At 40.7% G+C, this 17,440-nt stretch overlaps 1 protein-coding gene and 1 pseudogene across 5 annotated transcripts in view; both read right to left on the bottom strand.

The window, feature by feature from the left end:
- Positions 1 to 678: 678 nt before the first annotated feature.
- On the bottom strand, positions 679 to 1,520 carry LOC109730944 (josephin-1 pseudogene; annotated as a pseudogene).
- An 8,820-nt stretch (positions 1,521 to 10,340) lies between these two features.
- The window catches only part of LOC105859377 (transmembrane protein 45A-like), an 88,838-nt gene continuing 81,738 nt past the window's right edge, over positions 10,341 to 17,440 (bottom strand). For all 5 annotated transcript variants that reach the window (XM_012743131.2, XM_076001212.1, XM_012743133.3 and 2 more), the window contains one exon: positions 10,341 to 10,485. In XM_012743131.2, coding sequence (XP_012598585.1) covers positions 10,392 to 10,485 — 94 coding nt within the window. In that variant the 3' untranslated portion in view covers positions 10,341 to 10,391. The remainder of the gene's footprint in view (positions 10,486 to 17,440) is intronic.

The raw sequence follows: 17,440 nt of genomic DNA, 5'->3' as shown, positions 1-17,440 counted from the left end.
GAATAGAGCTGGAACCCATTCTACTAAGAGAAGTATCCCAAAAATGGAAAAACAAGCATCACATGTACTCACCATCAAATTGGTATTAATTGATCAACACTTGTGTGCACATATAGTAGTAACATTCACTGACTGTCAGGCAGGTGGGAGTGGGGAGGAAGAGATGGGTATAGTCACATCTAATGGGTGCGGTACAAACCGTCTGAGGGATAGACATGCTTGAAGCTCTGACTTGGAGGGAGTAAAGGCAATATATGTAACGTAAACATTTGTACCCCTTTAATATGCTGAAATAAAAAATAAATAAATAAAAAAATAAAACTCCCAGTCTGGCCATAAACCACCCTTAAAACTGGAGGTAAGAGGAGATAGTATGTACCACTGCTATGGCTTGGAGATGATTTCCTGAGAGACCCTTATGCTCTGGGTCCTTCAAGCCAGTCACATGGGCTCTGTGTGGATTGTGTCTTCAAGCCCCCTCATATGACAGGAGGGAAGTGGAGGCAGCATCTCCAGGTGAGTCAGGAGCAGCAGTGACATGACACTCCAGCAGAAGATGAATCAAGTCCTCACAGAAAAGGGAAACAAGCTAGGAACGCCCCCCACCCCAGCCAGCTTTCTCCTCTCTCTTACAACAAAGGTTTGTGATCTTAAAAGTGTACAGAGCTCTTACCTTCCTTTCCCAGGAACAAAACATTGGGTGGTTCTTGTAACAGTCCACGCATCTGTCCTATTGCACTATCAAATCTGAAGGGGAAAAACCCAATAGGATGTTTGGGGAACTGGCAAGAGCAGACCTACAGCAGAGGTCACAGCCCATCACAGAGGACTAAAGGGGATGAGGTGAGGGCAACTTTGGGCAGAACCATGTTACACATCAGTCCTCCAACTCTGATGGGCCTCCGCTGCTTCCGGTACCACCAGCAGGAGTTCACAGTTCTTTCCTGGTAAATGATGTTTTAGAAGTTTCCTGAGCTCACTCTCGCCTCCAATCCACTCGGCCATCTTGAGTTCCGAGTCGAGGTTAGGTAAGCGCCTCCCACCTCTCGAACGCAGGCTCAGGGCCACCTTTTGAGGGGTAACTTCAGCGGACCCCCGCACAGACGGGAGGGCAGATTCATGACGAAGCCCATGACGTTAATAAGCAATGACACTGACGTCCCTGCACTTGTCCCATCAAACAGCTTTGTAGCCTTTGGTTTGAAGCGCTGCCGTAATGGCCTTCACCTCATAGTTTCTATTTCCCAGCATGCTCTTCTTGAGAGGTTTCACCATGGTGTCTGGAGACGACCTCCGGAATATCTCACGAAGTGTTTCCGGGTGAAGATATTGTTGTCCTGGAAGACGTTATGGAGGGCATGGCGGCCACAAAGCTCACTGTTTCCCATGGTAGAGTTGCAGGGGTGTTGCCTGGGGCAGCTCCGGTGATTCTGATTTGGCCTTGTCTCCTTTCCATGGCACACAACTCATGTTTTTCGTTTTAGGTTCCAGAGAGGGTTAAAAACACCCCATTCTTCCCTCCTGAGGAAGAATGTAAGTTTCTCAGTCTTTCCCAAAGTCCTGAGGTCCACTTTATTCTCTGCTGTCCATAATTTATGCTTTGTCCCTGGGAGAAAATGTTGGAGTCCAAAAAGAGAATAACCCACCTCCTCTCTCCTCTCCATAAATAACTTTTAGATTGGCTTACTTCACCCTGACAAAGAGCAGAGTTTGTTTGTTTGTTTGTTTGTTTGTTTGTTTGTTTGTTTGTTTTAAATCATAAAATGTAAGAACTTGTTTCCCCCTCACCCTGACCCTTCCCAGGTCACCCCCCTTCCAAAAAAACCACGATTTTCCTGACGTGTTTTTCCTCTTTTCAAATGCCAACCGGGTCTCGACGCAAGGGGACCGAACGGCATGGGTCTCATCGTTCCTTTTTTTCCATTTCTTTGGAACCAGGAGGCCACAGACTCAGGAGACAAGGCCCGGGACGGTAGTGGATAAAATGCAAAGTATGAGCAGCTAGCGAGGGCCGGCCAGAGTGGGACCACGCTGTGCTGGGCAGAGGAGGCAGCCCTCCCCACCTCGGGGCGGGGCGGGAATCTGCAGGGTTCCCACCAAAGCAGGCACCCTTCCCTGGAGGGTGCAGATTCTTGCCCTCTCTCCACAGACCCCAGCCAGCCCCTACCTGGAGCTGTGGGCTACCACCTGGGCCACAGAAGAGCGGTCCGCCCTGCCTTTGAATTTGAACTGTAGCATCAACTCTTCCCAGCCTGCTGCCCTAACTCGGCAGATTTTGGACTTGCCGGCCTCTACAATATTAAGGATAATATCTCCTCCATATATGTACACTTACATTTATATATAATAAATATATATGTGAGTTTATATATTAATATGTAAATATGCATATTTCCTATTAGTTCTGTTTCTCTGGAGAACTAATATAGTGGCCATTTTGCAACAAGCACTGTGCATTTTACAAGGTATGAAGGCCCCTAATCCCCAAAAAGCTTAACAATAGTGTACGATATTTGAGGATACTCAACGAGTTTGTGATCTAGTTAGAGAACAGGCACATAAAACATTAGAGGACGCCAAAGATAACAATGTAGAAGTCACTAGTTGATAAATGATTTACTGTACAAGTGTAAACACTACCTACCAGAGGAATGTTAGAATGATAAAAAGATTAGTGAAGGAAACTTGCCAATCTAGTGGGGCTGTACAACAGTATAAATGTATAACCAAAGCAGATCATCAGCAAGTTCCCCAACAAAAATAACACCTTTTACAACTGGTAATAAAACTTGGGAGACATAATATCTCCATCCCTGGCATTGGCTGTATTGCCTTCAGCATACCATTTGCAAGCTCAAATACGTGCCTTATTTTGACGTCTAAAACATTATATTTAAAACTAAAGTTAAAGTAGTGGGATTATGTTGGTTTGCTAAGGCTGTTAAAGCAAAGTGCCTACCATAAGCTGAGTGGTTGAAAAAAGAAAAATTTATTGTCTCACAGTTCTGGACACTGGAAATTCAAGATCAAGGTGTGGGCAGACCCTCCCTGTGAAGGAGCTAGGGAAGGCTCTGTTCCATCCCTCTCTCCTGGCTTCTGATGGTTGCTGCCATCTTTGGTGTTCCTTGACTTGCAGACACACCACCCCGATCTCTGCTTTTATGTTCACATGGTGTTTCCCTTGTTTATATGTCTATGTCCAAATTTCCTTTTTTTATAGGATATGTCATATTAAATTGCGACCTACCCTACTACATACAGTATGACCACATCTTAACTAATTACATCTGGAATGATCTTATTTCCAAGTAAGTTCACATTCATATGAATTTCTTGGGGAGGGGTACACAATTCAACCCATAACAATGGATTACAGTAGTAGTAAATTAAAGGCTAAGGTATTTGTTAAATAACCCAAACTCTATCTGTAACTATTCTTGTGGACTTACTTGCTATTTGACTTAAGAAAAATTCTGTCAGGATGTGAGCTTGGTATGTTTGCTTGTGAGTTGCGATTCTATGCTCTGCCACTAGAGAGCAGCAGCATCATTGTTGTCTTTTCTGCTGTTAAGCCTATTCTACAATAGCTTCAGTCCTCAGCCAGTCACCCTTAATGCAGGCACATTGGATATGGAATAAATTTCAGGAAGGTGGAGGGAAGCTGACAGGTGTAGAGAAGAGGGGTGGGAAGTGGAGAAGGTATCATATGTCCTGGCCATCTCGGTCCCAGCCATGGATCCCTGTCCTGAATCTCTGATCAGAATCAAATCATCAGAGCGATTGGAACAGAAGCTGGCACCCTTTCCTCTGAATGGGACATGGCAGATGGGATTGGGAGGTTGGAGATGGATGGTCTTTAGAGTAAGGCAGGCCCATCTAAGAAGGAACTGAGTCATTCCCTATGCAGTAGTGTAACCTCCGAAGTGGAAAGAGCCCTCAGTTCTGTGTCTGGAGACTACATCTCATCATGGGCTCAACCACTAAGTGACTGCATGATCTTCAACAAGTCACCAATTTTCTAGTCTCAGTGTCTTCACCTACAGACCTCATAGGACATATTTTCTCTAAACAATATCTTCCTTAGATTTTCATTTTTCTTTCTGCATCCATAGCTCACTATCCAATGCTACAGGTTGAGAAAGATTCCTTAGGTGCTACATTACAAAAGACATACGGTCCTCTTTAGGGAATTCTAATATAGTGAGAAGGGAGAACTTATGTATAGAGATAATTAGAGGACTGAACAGCATATGATCCAATGCAACTGTAGCCTCTGTGCTATAGAAATTTATAGACAGAAGAAAGCAATATGAAAGAGTAAGAGGGAAAGGTTTGGAACTTGACCTTAAAGAATCTTTGGAATTAAGCTGACAGGTCAAGGGAAGAGTGGTTAATACAACATGCATAGGGAAATTAAAAGAAAATGTTTTGGAGAACAGAGAACAAATCAGCCAGATTGGTGGTTACAGGGGTTGTGTTGAAAGCCTAATAGGACAGCAGAACTATACATTGAATTATATTAAACTGAAGCAACTTGATTTAGTTTGATACTCAAAGAGTGTAAGCTTTGAGTATAATGTTATTCAATTTAGACTTGATCCAGAGACAAAGGAAACCTTGGTCAGTTTCTAATCAGATGAGACAAGGTTGTTTCGTGCTAAATTGCTAAGCCCTCTGATTATTTGGGTAAACTTATTCCTGTGTATTTTAAAGGCTATATATTTGGACTTCAAGCATACATCAGCAAATGGGGGATTATTTGAGCTACATTGCCAGATTTTCACTTAAAATCCTTAGTCTTCCCTTCAAGACATTTGAAAACAAGCAGAACAACCCAGGTCCATGAGAGGACCCAGAGAAGAGGCACTTTCTCTTCTCCATTTTAACATTTCCTTAATCATAGTCATTTCTCCCACAACTCATGTATGCACTCAATAAATATATGTGGTCCCTTCTTTAAGGCATTAAAGGTTAAGAAATACTGACACGCTACCTTATAGCCAGGAGTTCAATTACCCTTAAAAGAGTGCAACCTAGAATTCATTAGGCTATCACCTTAATATCTGTAAAAATTAAATAGTCCTATCAAATAGGAAACGTGGAAAAATTACAAGATTTACATCAAGTTGACAAGTCTTTACACGTATAAGGAAATCTATTTAAATTTCTTAAGACCTAAAGAGTAAAGAAATCTCATCAAATGACATGACATCCCGGTGGGAGTTGCAGATTTTCATGAGTAGGCATAAAAGACAAGTAATTATGACTCAACTCAAGAAGGTGCACTTCCTGTGCCTGAAAGCCTGGAACCCAACCGTGTGTAGGGTTTGATATGTGACTATAAATAGGATTCAGGTGTGTCATTATAGTCACTGTTAAGAATCCCATCCCATTTGACAACCCTGGGTTTAATACCTCATCAGCTGACTAGGTATTCGCCAACATTGCCTGCCAGAAACAAATCACTTCCTTAATAACAAGACATTTCAACATGAAAAGATTTAAAAATTAAGTACAGAATCATTTAAGAGATTCAAGACCACAATACCAATACTTTAGGGAATTGTGCATGTTTAGTATTTTAAGTATTTGTAATTTTCAAAATTATTTTGTCTATTCTTATAAGCCTAATTTATAAATGTGCAATTGAGTAGCAACTCTAGGCTTATGGTTTTATTATATTTTACTATATATACTATATTATACAAGACTCTCCCATTTTGGCTCAAGCTCACAACTTGCTGATTTTCATGTCCTTCCACTAAGTTTATACACAGTATTGGAATATGTAAGAAAATTTAGGTTGCACCACATTTATAAGATTAATAAATTAATGTATTTATAAGTTTAATAAATAAGATTTGTAAGAATAACTTAAGAACTTGGGAATTAATTAACTTCAGTTAATTTAAGTACTTATGGAGGATATTAAAAATATTTAACTCATAAATACAATTTAACACATTAACTGCCATGAGAGTTGTATTTAACTCACTCTAGTTTTGACCCTGGGGCTGCATGAAGCATATATAAAATCTTACTTGTTGAAGTTCATATTGTTACAATTAATATTGACAATTTAATTCTAAAAATGTGGATTAAATGAATAGAAGTCAATAAATTTTGTTTTTCTATTTATGTTTATTTTTAAATTACACTTGAAGTTTTTATTCTATTTTTTTAATAAAACACTGTGGCCCCATAGAAAATTTCTGGTTTTTTTTCATGGCAGCCAATGTATTAAAATGTTTAAAGGGAAATCTAATTGCTTAAGTTTAAGTTTGTGCCCAAACATTAAAGACTCCTTAAAATTGATTATAACCAATGGGCACACATGGGCACAGAGAGATATGATGGTCACTGGAAATCAAAAGAGGGGGGCAATGGAGGGGAGGGGTAAAAACCTATCTATGGGGTGCAATGAGCACTATTCAGGTGATGTGCATGCTAAAAACCCTGACTTAAGCATTATACAATGTATTCATGTAACAAAAACATTTGTACCCCCTTAATATTTTGAATTTTTTTAAAAAAATGGGTGTTAAAATTGCTAGACTTAAAAATAAGATAAAATATTCATAAATTGAGCTTAAAAGCATAATAAAGGACTACATTCTTAAATTTTTACTGATTTACTTCAGAAATCTAATCACTCTCTCCACTGCACATCTCTTGAAAGTGCCCCTCCAAGCTTAAAGCAAAGATCCTCCTTCATTGTCATTTATTTCGGGAAACTCTTTTATATTAAATTTTGCGCCTGTCCTCTATTCTATCAATTTTCTCTCTCTGGCATTCACATGAGACAGAATATAGAATTTCTGGATATATTCTTCATATGTATTAACTTTTCCTTCATACTTTAAAAAAATTTTTTTTTGTAGAGATAGGGTCTTGCTATTGCCTGAGCTGGTCTCTAACTCCTGGTCTCAAGCGATCCTCCTGCCCCCACCTCCCAACATGCTAGAATGGCAGGCATGAGCCATTGCACCTGGACTTTCATAATTTTCATCTATTGTTTCCTTGTATTTTGGAAGAATTCCCCACTTCTCAGCTTTATTTTCATTGTTCTCACAGCACCTAGTGACTCCTACTCCACCTTAGTAATCCACATCCAAGATATAATCAATATAGCTTTGATTAATGAGCTCCTATAGTGAAGAAATGGTGAGAAAGGGTATACCATTGTAGTCATGAGCTAGCCTCCCTTTCAACAATGTGCTAGGCATTTGTGCAATCAGAGATTGCAGTTTCCCAAGCAAAGGAGATTGGAGATTATAGAAATCACTGAGGAGTTGGTATCACAGCAACACCCACAGTTGATATCGCTTAATAATCAGACCCCACCCCTCATGTTCATATGTACGTGACCACAGAGCCTTTCTATCCACAGGCTTTGTCTGCTTTGTAAAATGTCCCTCAGTCCTTCCTATACTGACAATTGCACTAGATATCATGCACTGACTTATTTAAAGGGTTTCTCCACTTTGGCTATGGCAAATGAAGCATGGGGTAGTCACAAAGAAACTTCAGCAAAAGTTCAAGAATTGAAACCCCATATTTTTGGAAGACTTGAGACAAAATCAAATATAAAGAAAGGGTGTAAACATCCATCCCTACTCCTTCTTTATTTTTTTAAATTTTATTTCAGAGTACTATGGGGGTACAAATGTTATGGCTTCATAAATTGCTTCGGTACAGTTTGAATCAAAGTTATAAGTATGCCCATCACCCAGATAGTGTGCATTGTACCTGTAAGGTATGAATCTACTCATTCCCTCCTCCCCTGTTTGACTTATAATGAGTTTTATTTCGATATGTGCGCATAAGTGTTGTTTGATTAGTTCCAATTTAATGGTAAGTACACATGGTGTTTGTTTTTCCTTTCTTCTGATACTTCTTTAATTAAAGTTTCTCCTTCAGAGCTAAAAGCTTTGGAAACAAGTAAACACTGTAATTTCAAATAATGAGAGAAAGGGATGGGCAGTGGGGCTATTTTCCCAAGGTGGTAAAAGAAGCACCTCTAGGAAAGAATCACCCCAGGAAACTAGCCCTGCCTCACTCCACTGTTCTTTATTCTCCTTCCCAGCTTTGCTTTCCTTTATATCACCTATTACTGCCTCAAATTATACAACTTACTTGTTGACTTTGTTATTGTCTGTTTCTCCTGTGGGAATGTAAGTTTGATGAGGACAAACTTCGGCTTGATTAACACTGTATTCCCACTTTATTGCACACTGCTTGGCACATGGTAACTTCTGAGTCAACATTCATTAAATGAAACACTCCATTGGTTCCCACAGATTGGTAAGTGTAGCCTGGAACTGATTTTCCTTATCTCATGTTATAGACTTCAAAACTTTTTATAGTTTTCTTATAAAATATATTTCATGGTTTCAGAAAATTTACTGAGATATAGTTCTTTATAAATCAAAATACTTACAAATTCAACTTATTTCCCTAAGACTTCCAAGCACAATATAAAGAAAATACAAGACTCTCCCATTTTGGCTCAAGCTCACAACTTGCTGATTTTCATGTCCTTCCATAAAAATGGTAGTCATCAAACATAAATCCAATAACACAACCATAAAGTTACAATAATGATGTTCAAATTTATTGCTGATTTCAGGAACTAGAGCAGTTAGCCCCAGACTGTGGGCTAGACCTGAAACAAATGGTCCTCCTCTGAGAACTTACCAGGTTGCATCTCATTTGTATAAGCAGAGACTGGAAGAGTAGACACTTCTTCTCTTTCATGAACAGTGTAGAATATTTGTACTTACCAGTTTTCAAAAGTCTAGGGTTACTCTGGTTCATGCTAATTATCTGATGCTGGGAGTCCCTGCTCAGGCCTACATACCAGTAACACCAGTTTCAAGTAACAGCAGCTGACCACTTGCTCACACCTTTGAAACCCAAACTTGCCAAAGTCATAGAATCTTGCAGGTGTAGAAAAGAGCCCTGAGAAATAGGACACACATGGGACAGAATGCCATGATGCCCTGAGGACTGTGGCATATGGGCATTTTCATAAGCTAGAAATGTTCAAAAGTTAATTGCATTATTCAAGATAAACCTTTAGGCACCCCCATGTGCTCTTTTCATATTTATGTAACAAGATCAGTGTGTCTAGTTCTGGAACCCGAAGAATCCACTCTGAAAAATCCACCTGACTCTTCAGTGTCACTGTGACATGCATCAGACTGGGCAGTCTTCTGGACTTGTCAGTGCTTCTGGAATGCCAGGGAGCCTCCAGGATTTAGTTGTCTATATCTCAGCACCAGCTGCCCATGAGGCTGTCTCCTTTCCTCCATATCTGGGCCATCCCTCAAGGATTCCTGTAGTCCTCCTTCCTTTTCTGTCACAGCAGACACTGGTCTTTCTGACTAGCATTGTACTTCATTAGCTGTCCACATGCTTCCATTTCTAGATTCATAAAATGTGATAGCCAAAAAGGACCCATGATTCACTCCATTCAATTTCTTTACTTTAGAGAGAAGGACATGGTGATTACTACAGACATAAGGCTGGTTAATGGTAGAGTCATAATTAGAAACAAGAGTACTTAACGCTCCATTAGGGACTGCCTAGCCCACAGACTAGGTAAGGATCCTGACTTCTTACCCAGGTACTCCATAAAAAGCTTTTACTCATTTTACCACTTGACCTGTTTTAACACAATGTATGGCATGGTGGCCATGTTATGGTTTGTGATGACTTTTTACTCTTACAGGTAACACTACAACTCTCCTCTCCATGTCTCAAATGGCTTTGCAACCACATGTCCTGGGGATCATCCTTTTATCTTCTCTGAAAGATCACACACCTCCTTAGCAGGACTCTCCTGGGCTACTTTTCCCAGGGAGAACTCAGGTGCTACAGAGAGAACACTCTCACAAAAAGGATTTTTGGTGTCTGCAGCTTCTTCTGCATGATGTAAGGGTGGAATGTAGTTAAATAAAAATAAAAAAAAAAGATTTTAGGCATCTGCACCAATGTGCATGTATTCATTTATTTCTCATTCTAGCAACAAGAAAAACAAGTGTAACTCCATGTTCAACAAGCCCAGGAATCTTGAGCATGTCTATAAGGCAAATAAAACAAATATGTTTTGTAGTGTGAGCATCAAACTGTAGACGACCTGGAAAAAGTCACATAAGCCCCTAATACTATGATGTGCATCATGTGCAAAGTGAACTTATCACCCAATGTATTTTGAGAGCTAAAAATAAAACATTTAAATTCAAATACTTCAACAAAATTGGAAATACAAACAGTACACTGAGAGTCATCCTTAGCCAGTTTTCCAAACAAAAGGTCAAGAAACAAAACCAGAAACATCAATGCAAAAAAGAAAAGATTTATCTAGGAAGAATGGATGCCCATCCAAATCACATCTCTTCTTCTGATTCTTGTTCTCGTTCAACATTTTTCAGGAGTCCAGCTTCTGAGGGGCAGAGCCTCTTAAGTCTAGATTTAACCAACCTGAAGAGAAAGAAAAGCATCCATAGTTAGCTGGTGTTTAAAATAGAAACCCAGAGCAATATGCATCTGTAATACAACAACCTCCAGATTGTTCAGATTGTTTGGTCAAATGAGGGGTGCAACTCAAAAGGGAAAATCACTTTTATTTGGCTTTGGAATGACCTGAAATTTGTTGTGAATGAAAGTAGGATATAAGTAAGGCATTTGCATACATTGCATGATTGTTTAATCAGGCATCAGAAGATAACTTTAATCATTTCTAAAACAAAATGAAGTCCAGATGAAACCAAGCTCAGTCAATCTTCTCCATCAAAGCCACACCTGGCTGTGTATTGCAAAAAGGTGCCCTTTCCTATAAAGGAAGTGCATGAAGTCCTCTCCTTCCCTAGGGTTGGCAACCCAAGTCTAGCCCCATGTCAAGTCTGGGCTAAACTTCAGCCCTCTACTAGCCTCTTCAGTGGGTGCTTTTGTACACAGCACAGGATATTCCGCTGCATGTGATTGGCCCTGTCCATGATAAATTAAGAAGTGCAAAGAGGTGACCTCCACCTTTGTGACTGTTTTCACAGCTTAAAAGAATGTGTAGTTTTGGGGAAAGCAGCAATTATAATTTTTGAAATTGAAAGATGTGACACTTCTTAGTAGCAGAAGCTCAGCTGGCACTCCACTTTTCTGATGTGAGAAAAAGAGTGTGTCATAAGAACTAGACAAAGATTTGCCTATGCACGATTATTATAAACACATTATACTGTGATCATGTCAAGAAAACATAGTTAACTTCCAGAAATACATAGGAATCTGCAAATAAACTTGATAAACCAAATCACCAATATCATACTCTTTTTATGAAAAACATAAGCCACCTGCATCTTTACCCTTATTTTCTAACATCCTTTTCTTCTTCTGATGAAGGATTCGCCTGTCAAAATCAATATGTAATGCCTTTACTTGTGCCCTGGATCTCACTAGAATATAGGCTTCATAAAAGCAGGGACCTCATCTGATTTACTGTTCCTCATTTCTTTTTTCTGGGTTGTATGTGCTGTTGCTACAAGCCGCCAGGCTGGGACACGTTCAGACATGTCCTTTAATTAGACCCTATCTGCCACTTGTAGCTATAGGTATGTACACATGCAGAAATGGCCACCTGAGGCAGATTGACCAATGGGGTAATAAAGAGGATGTACAAATAATTGCCAGTTACTGGAATGGCACAGATCCAGGAAAGTAGTGTCAGAGTATGCCTATGCTTTTACTCCCATATGTTCTCTTCAATTAATATGAGAAAGTGCATAACTGAGATAATAGGTGTACTTCCACAAAACTATCACATGCCTGAAATTTGGGCATCCCTATTTTGTTCTTCAAAATTATTCACATGAATTACTGCTTGGAAAACCAAGCTGCAATTGGGTAGTATTTCCCTACTTGCAGAGAGAGGTTTTTGAAATAATACTGTGCAACAATGGGGTTTACATGAGAGATACAGTAAAATATGCAATAAGATTTCCAAACAGATAGTCCTTACCTATAAGCTATCATAATCAAGGCTGCAGGCATGGAATTGGATGAGGCAATCTTTAAACCATTTTCTGGAAAGCTGGGAAGTACAGCTTCATTTTTCAGAGTTATTAGGTCAGTAAATGTGAAATGTCTGATTTCAAATCAAAAGTTTATTTTATTATATCTGACACAAGAATCAGTACAATTAATCAAAGTATATGCCTAAACTATCAACTCAGGTTTGACATCTTAATGGTAGCTTGTTTATGCCAGCAGCAAAGAAGCCTGAGTCGTGATGAAATCACATCATGATGAAATCACAAAAGGCATTTTCCAAAGCTTGTTGAGAATTGAATATTTTTCCTTGCATGAATTGGGTCAAAGTCTGGAAGAAGTGTTAGTTGGCGTAAGGTCTGGTGAATATGGTAGATGACAGAAAGTTTCCAAGTCTAGCCTCTGTAGTTTGAGCAGCATTGTTTTTTTGCCACATGTAATCCTGCAAGAGGATTAGCCTGTCTCTATTGACCAGTCTCAGCTGTTTAGTCACAAGCAGCTCAGCATTTCATCCAATTTGTTGCAGTAGACATCTGCTGTAATCAACTGACCAGGTTTCATGAAGCTGTAGTGGATAATACGAGTGCTGGACCACCAAATAGAAACCATTAGCTATTTTGTTTTCACACACAATATTACAATTTTAATTCCAAAAGGCACCTCGAGTTCCATTTGGCACTTTTCTGAATTTATCTGTTAGGAACAGACTTAATGATATTTTATCAGTATTGATAAATACTGAAAAATTGAAACTTTGGTCATAGCCATAGCTCTAAAAAATCTTTTTTAAAGGGTTATTGTTTCTGATTACAGTAGTATTTTTAACAAGTAATACAAAACATAAGAAAGTAAACATCTTCATATCTAATGTAAGAGCAAAAACTCTTTACTAACATCTTATTTTAAGTATAGCGAAAAAGTCAGTAGTGCTTACAAAAACACAGAGGATTCTCTTAAAGGGAATCAGAAAAATATCAAAATAAGGCACAGCCTGTTACTGTCACAGATTTGCGTTAGGTGGTACTGTTCTTTCTGTTAGGCAGTAGTGTTCTTTCTGGAAGGCACAAGTTGGAAATTTAATTACCCAGGGGTTTAAAATGTGGTTCTGAAGACAATGCCATATGACAAGGATAACTAACCTGGCACAAATTCCCTTAACGGGGATAAATGGCATTTAATTAGTGACAACATTACATCTAGATTATAGTACTCTGGAACTTAAGAAGTCCTCTTCATTGGCCCATATGTAAATCTGTAAAGGCACTGTGCAAAATGTGGATGGGGCTGGCCATACTTCTAATGTGAAGTGTGTATTAAAAAACAAAGGCACATTTCCTAGAAATTGAACTTTACGTTAACTAACAAAAAATAAACATTTTAGATAAAACAGTAGATAAGCTTGATAATATAGCAGGTTTTAAGTTAAAAGTCTTGAAGAAGTTTCTTGAATAGCAGGCTTTAGTTTCACTGGTTCTTCACGAAGAGACACGCCACACTTGGAATTCTTCCACCAATATTTTCTCTTCAACGTGGCAGCATTTGTCTCAAATTGAGAAGTTCCTGCCTGCAGTGCATCTGCACAGTCATATAATTTGGAGAGCTTCTGGTCTCTTTCGAACACCTTATCCACGTTAACTCTCATTATGTCCACCACCTCATCTACTTCATTTTGAGTCTGTTGAAGTCTTCAACTACTGCCAGCGGCAGCACTTGAACCTGCAGGTGCACCTGTAGACATTTTGGCGGCGACAGCTGCGAGGGTCCACCATAAGCTATTTCTGATAAATATTTGGTTTTTAACTGTGTTTTGGCACATCATCTTTATCCAACCATTGTGCTGAATGCTTACAATTGTCAAAAAGAATCTATTTTTCATCTCAGTAGCAATACAGTGTAGAAATGGTTGTGACAGCAAAGAAAGGCAAGCATTGAGACGATTTCTCTTCTGATGCACATTTAATTCATGTGGTACCCATCTGTCCTTGGTTACCACATGTCCAAGCTCCTCTACCTTGCCAATTTGTTTCAAATGGCCCAATGTTGTTAGGACAGTAATGTCAAACCTTGCTGCTAATTCACACATAGGTTGAGATAGATTCACTTCTACTACTGCTTTCAGCTCATCATTATTCACCTTGGTCTTAGGTCACCCACATGGCTCATTTTAAAGCTTAAAATCCCCAGAATGAAACTTCTCAAACCATGAATGTACTTTATATTCATCAGCCACATCCTTCCCAAACACTTCATTGATATTTCAAGCTGTCTGTACTATATTGGTTCCATGATGGAACTCATATTCAAAAATAACACAAATTTCACAAAAATCACTCTTAAAAAAATGTGAAAGATAATCACAAGCCAAAATGTGCATTTGAAAGATTGAGGATATACCCTCACATTGGGGGAAAAAGAAAAAACTAAGAAGTGTTAAAGTTAAATATTAGACATATAAACTGTCAAACTTAGTACTTAAGGAAATCAAACAATTCATACTCAATGACAGAATACTTAACACAGTTGTGCTTCCATGGTGATTTTTGTGCTATGTCAAACAAATTATGATACAATGTCCTGACAGTACATCACTTGTGGGTAAGTTGCAAACCACTCTGCAGTGAAATCCTGACCAACAGACTTTTCAGGGGAATCAAGATGGCGGACGAGAAACACCGCCAGAGTGTCTCTGCAGAAAAGACAGATTCTAGCAGAAATTAGAAGAAAGAAGCAAGAAGACGAGCATACAGTGGATGAGGGCCGGAGGGAGGGGTACCTGAGACCCTGGGAGACTCCAAGGAAGGAGGCTGCGGAAGCTGGAACTGGAAGCTGAGACCACCGGAGTAGCCCAGAGACCAGCGGGAAGGGTAGGTGGATAAGTCACCTATCCCCTCCCCTGCATTTGGGACTGTTGGTGGGCTCCCCAGCGGGTGGAGAGACCTGCGGGCACCAGCCCAGAGACAGCCGCCGCCAGCGAGCGGTAAGCCAGTAGCGGACATGGAACCAGGCTCCCAACTACCTCGGGGCACCTCCGTGTGCACAGACCCGAGCCGCACAGCAGGCGCCATATTGCCTCCTTCTCCCCTCCCCCGACCCTACCCGCGGCTTCCCAGAGAGACAATACAGCCACCAACCAGAGGCACAGCCAGGGAACAGGACCTTCCCTTTTGGGGCCCTACAGCTAACTAAGGGGAACTCATACTGTGAGCTCTCTACCCGCCAGGCCTCCCAGGTGCTGCTGGCATGGTGATCCCAGGAGAACGGGGCAGACCCTGAGGCTGAGAGACATAGACCCAGATTGGGCTCCCTGTGGGTGAATTGGGACTGGCACTCCTCTCCGTGGTGGGGATATAGTTTAAATTCTGGGACCCAGAGGTCGGACCTGCAGACCAGATCCCGTGCACCAAGGTCTCACATTGCCTGGGGTACAGAAGGGATATTCGGGAACAGCCTACTGAGGTGTGTGTGTCTTCAGGGGCAGATCAGCATTCTAGAGGGTAACCCTCCTCCCAAAAGGAGGCCGTGCCCCCAGCCGAGGTGGCATTTCTGCGCAGGGAACCTCCCCGTCGGCATCAGGGTCCAGGGAGGCCTGGTGGTGTGTGGTCTGGCCTGCTGGCAGAGGCCCAGGAGTAGCCGTGGAGTTGGGGAGGGTGGAAAGAAGTGAAGCCTGCTCCAGACTGAGGGTCTCAGACAGCCCTACCCCCATACGCAGACTCTGTGACTGCTCGGGGCCATTCCAGCCCCTCCCTGACAGCTTTTCCTGGAAGCAGAGAACAGAACTTTGACCCCTGCAAACGACATTGGTGGTGCCTGAGGGCAGGCTTACCCAAGCCAGCTCCACCAAGACTCTCTCCTAGACCAGCCGTCACTGAGGGGGAGAAAAGGACACACCTGGAAGTCCCAGGGCCCCACTGACCCACCTGAGGCACTAGGGTGCCTATCTACAAGAACAAGAGCTGATAAGAGGACACAAAAACAACAGCATAGCCTATTCCTGCAAGCAAGCGCCACCTACTGACAGGGAGGACATCCTGCACATCATTTTCACAGCACCTACTGACTCATTATACAGGCAGTGGTCAAATCTAACCCACAGACACCACCTACCGTAGGCTCATAAACTAAACAAGGTGTGTGTATACCCAAACAAAAACATAAAGAAAAGAAACAACAACTGATAGACATGGGAAGAAATCACCAAAGGAACTCCGGAAATATGAAGAACCAAATGGAAAACACACCCCCAAGGAGGAGCACCAGCCCCCTAGAAACAGACACCAACCAAAACCAGGCAACCAAAATGACAGAAGAGGAATTTCATATGTGGATCATAAGAACACTCACTGACCTGCAAGAACAACTCAATAACCAACACAATGAAACCACAAAAAGCCTCCAGGACCTAGAACAAAAGTTCACTAAAGAAATAGACACAATGAAGAAAAGTTTAACTGAACTCCTGGAAATGAAGAATCAATTCTGGGAATTTATAAAATACAGTGGAAAGTCTCAAGAACAGGGTAGATCAAACAGAAAAAAGAATCTCAGAGATTGAAGATAACACCTTCCAACTAAATAAAACAGTCACAGAGATAGAGCAGAGAAACAAGAGAAAAGAGCAAAGCCTACAAGAGATGTGGGATTATGTGAAGAAACCTAATGTGAGGGTCATAGAGGTACCAGAAGGGGAAGAAGACAACACCCAAGGGTTGGACAAGCTATTTGAAGATATAATAGAGGAAAATTTCCCAGGCCTCGCTCAAAATCTTGATATACAAGTTCAAGAAGCCCAGAGGACCCCTGGGAGATTCAATGCAAAACAGGAAGACGTCACGACATGCAGTCAGTCATCAGACTGACCAAAATATCAACTAATGAGGCCCTTCTATGAGCTGTAAGACAGAAGAAGCAAGTAACATACAAGGGAAAGCCAATTCGAATAACACCAGACTTCTCTACTGAGACTTTACAAGCAAGGAGAGACTGGGACCCCATTCTCACTCTGCTGAAACAAAACAATGCCCAGCCTAGAATCTTATTCACTGCAAAACTAAGCTTCATATATGAAGGAGAAATAAAGACATTCCCAGACAAGCAAAGTCTCCGAGAATTCACCTAGACAAGACCAGCCCTACAAGAAGAACTCAAAACAGAGTTATGCACAGAACACCATAATAAAAACTCACGAATATAAAAACAACCAAAACCCAAAGATTAAAGGCCAGATAATACAATGGCTCAAGAGATAAATCAAAGCAACAACATCCAACCCAACAGAATGAACAATAATCTACCTTACCTATCAGTTCTCCCAATAAATGTGAATGGCTTAAACTCTCCACTCAAGAGACATAGGCTGGCTGAATGGATAAGAAAATACAGGCCAAGTATATGCTGTCTT

This window comes from Microcebus murinus, chromosome 1 (genome assembly GCF_040939455.1).
Source record: "Microcebus murinus isolate Inina chromosome 1, M.murinus_Inina_mat1.0, whole genome shotgun sequence".
Lineage (NCBI taxonomy): Eukaryota > Metazoa > Chordata > Mammalia > Primates > Cheirogaleidae > Microcebus > Microcebus murinus.
Note: the sequence above shows the minus strand (reverse complement) of the source record. Positions and strands in the feature narration are given on the sequence as shown.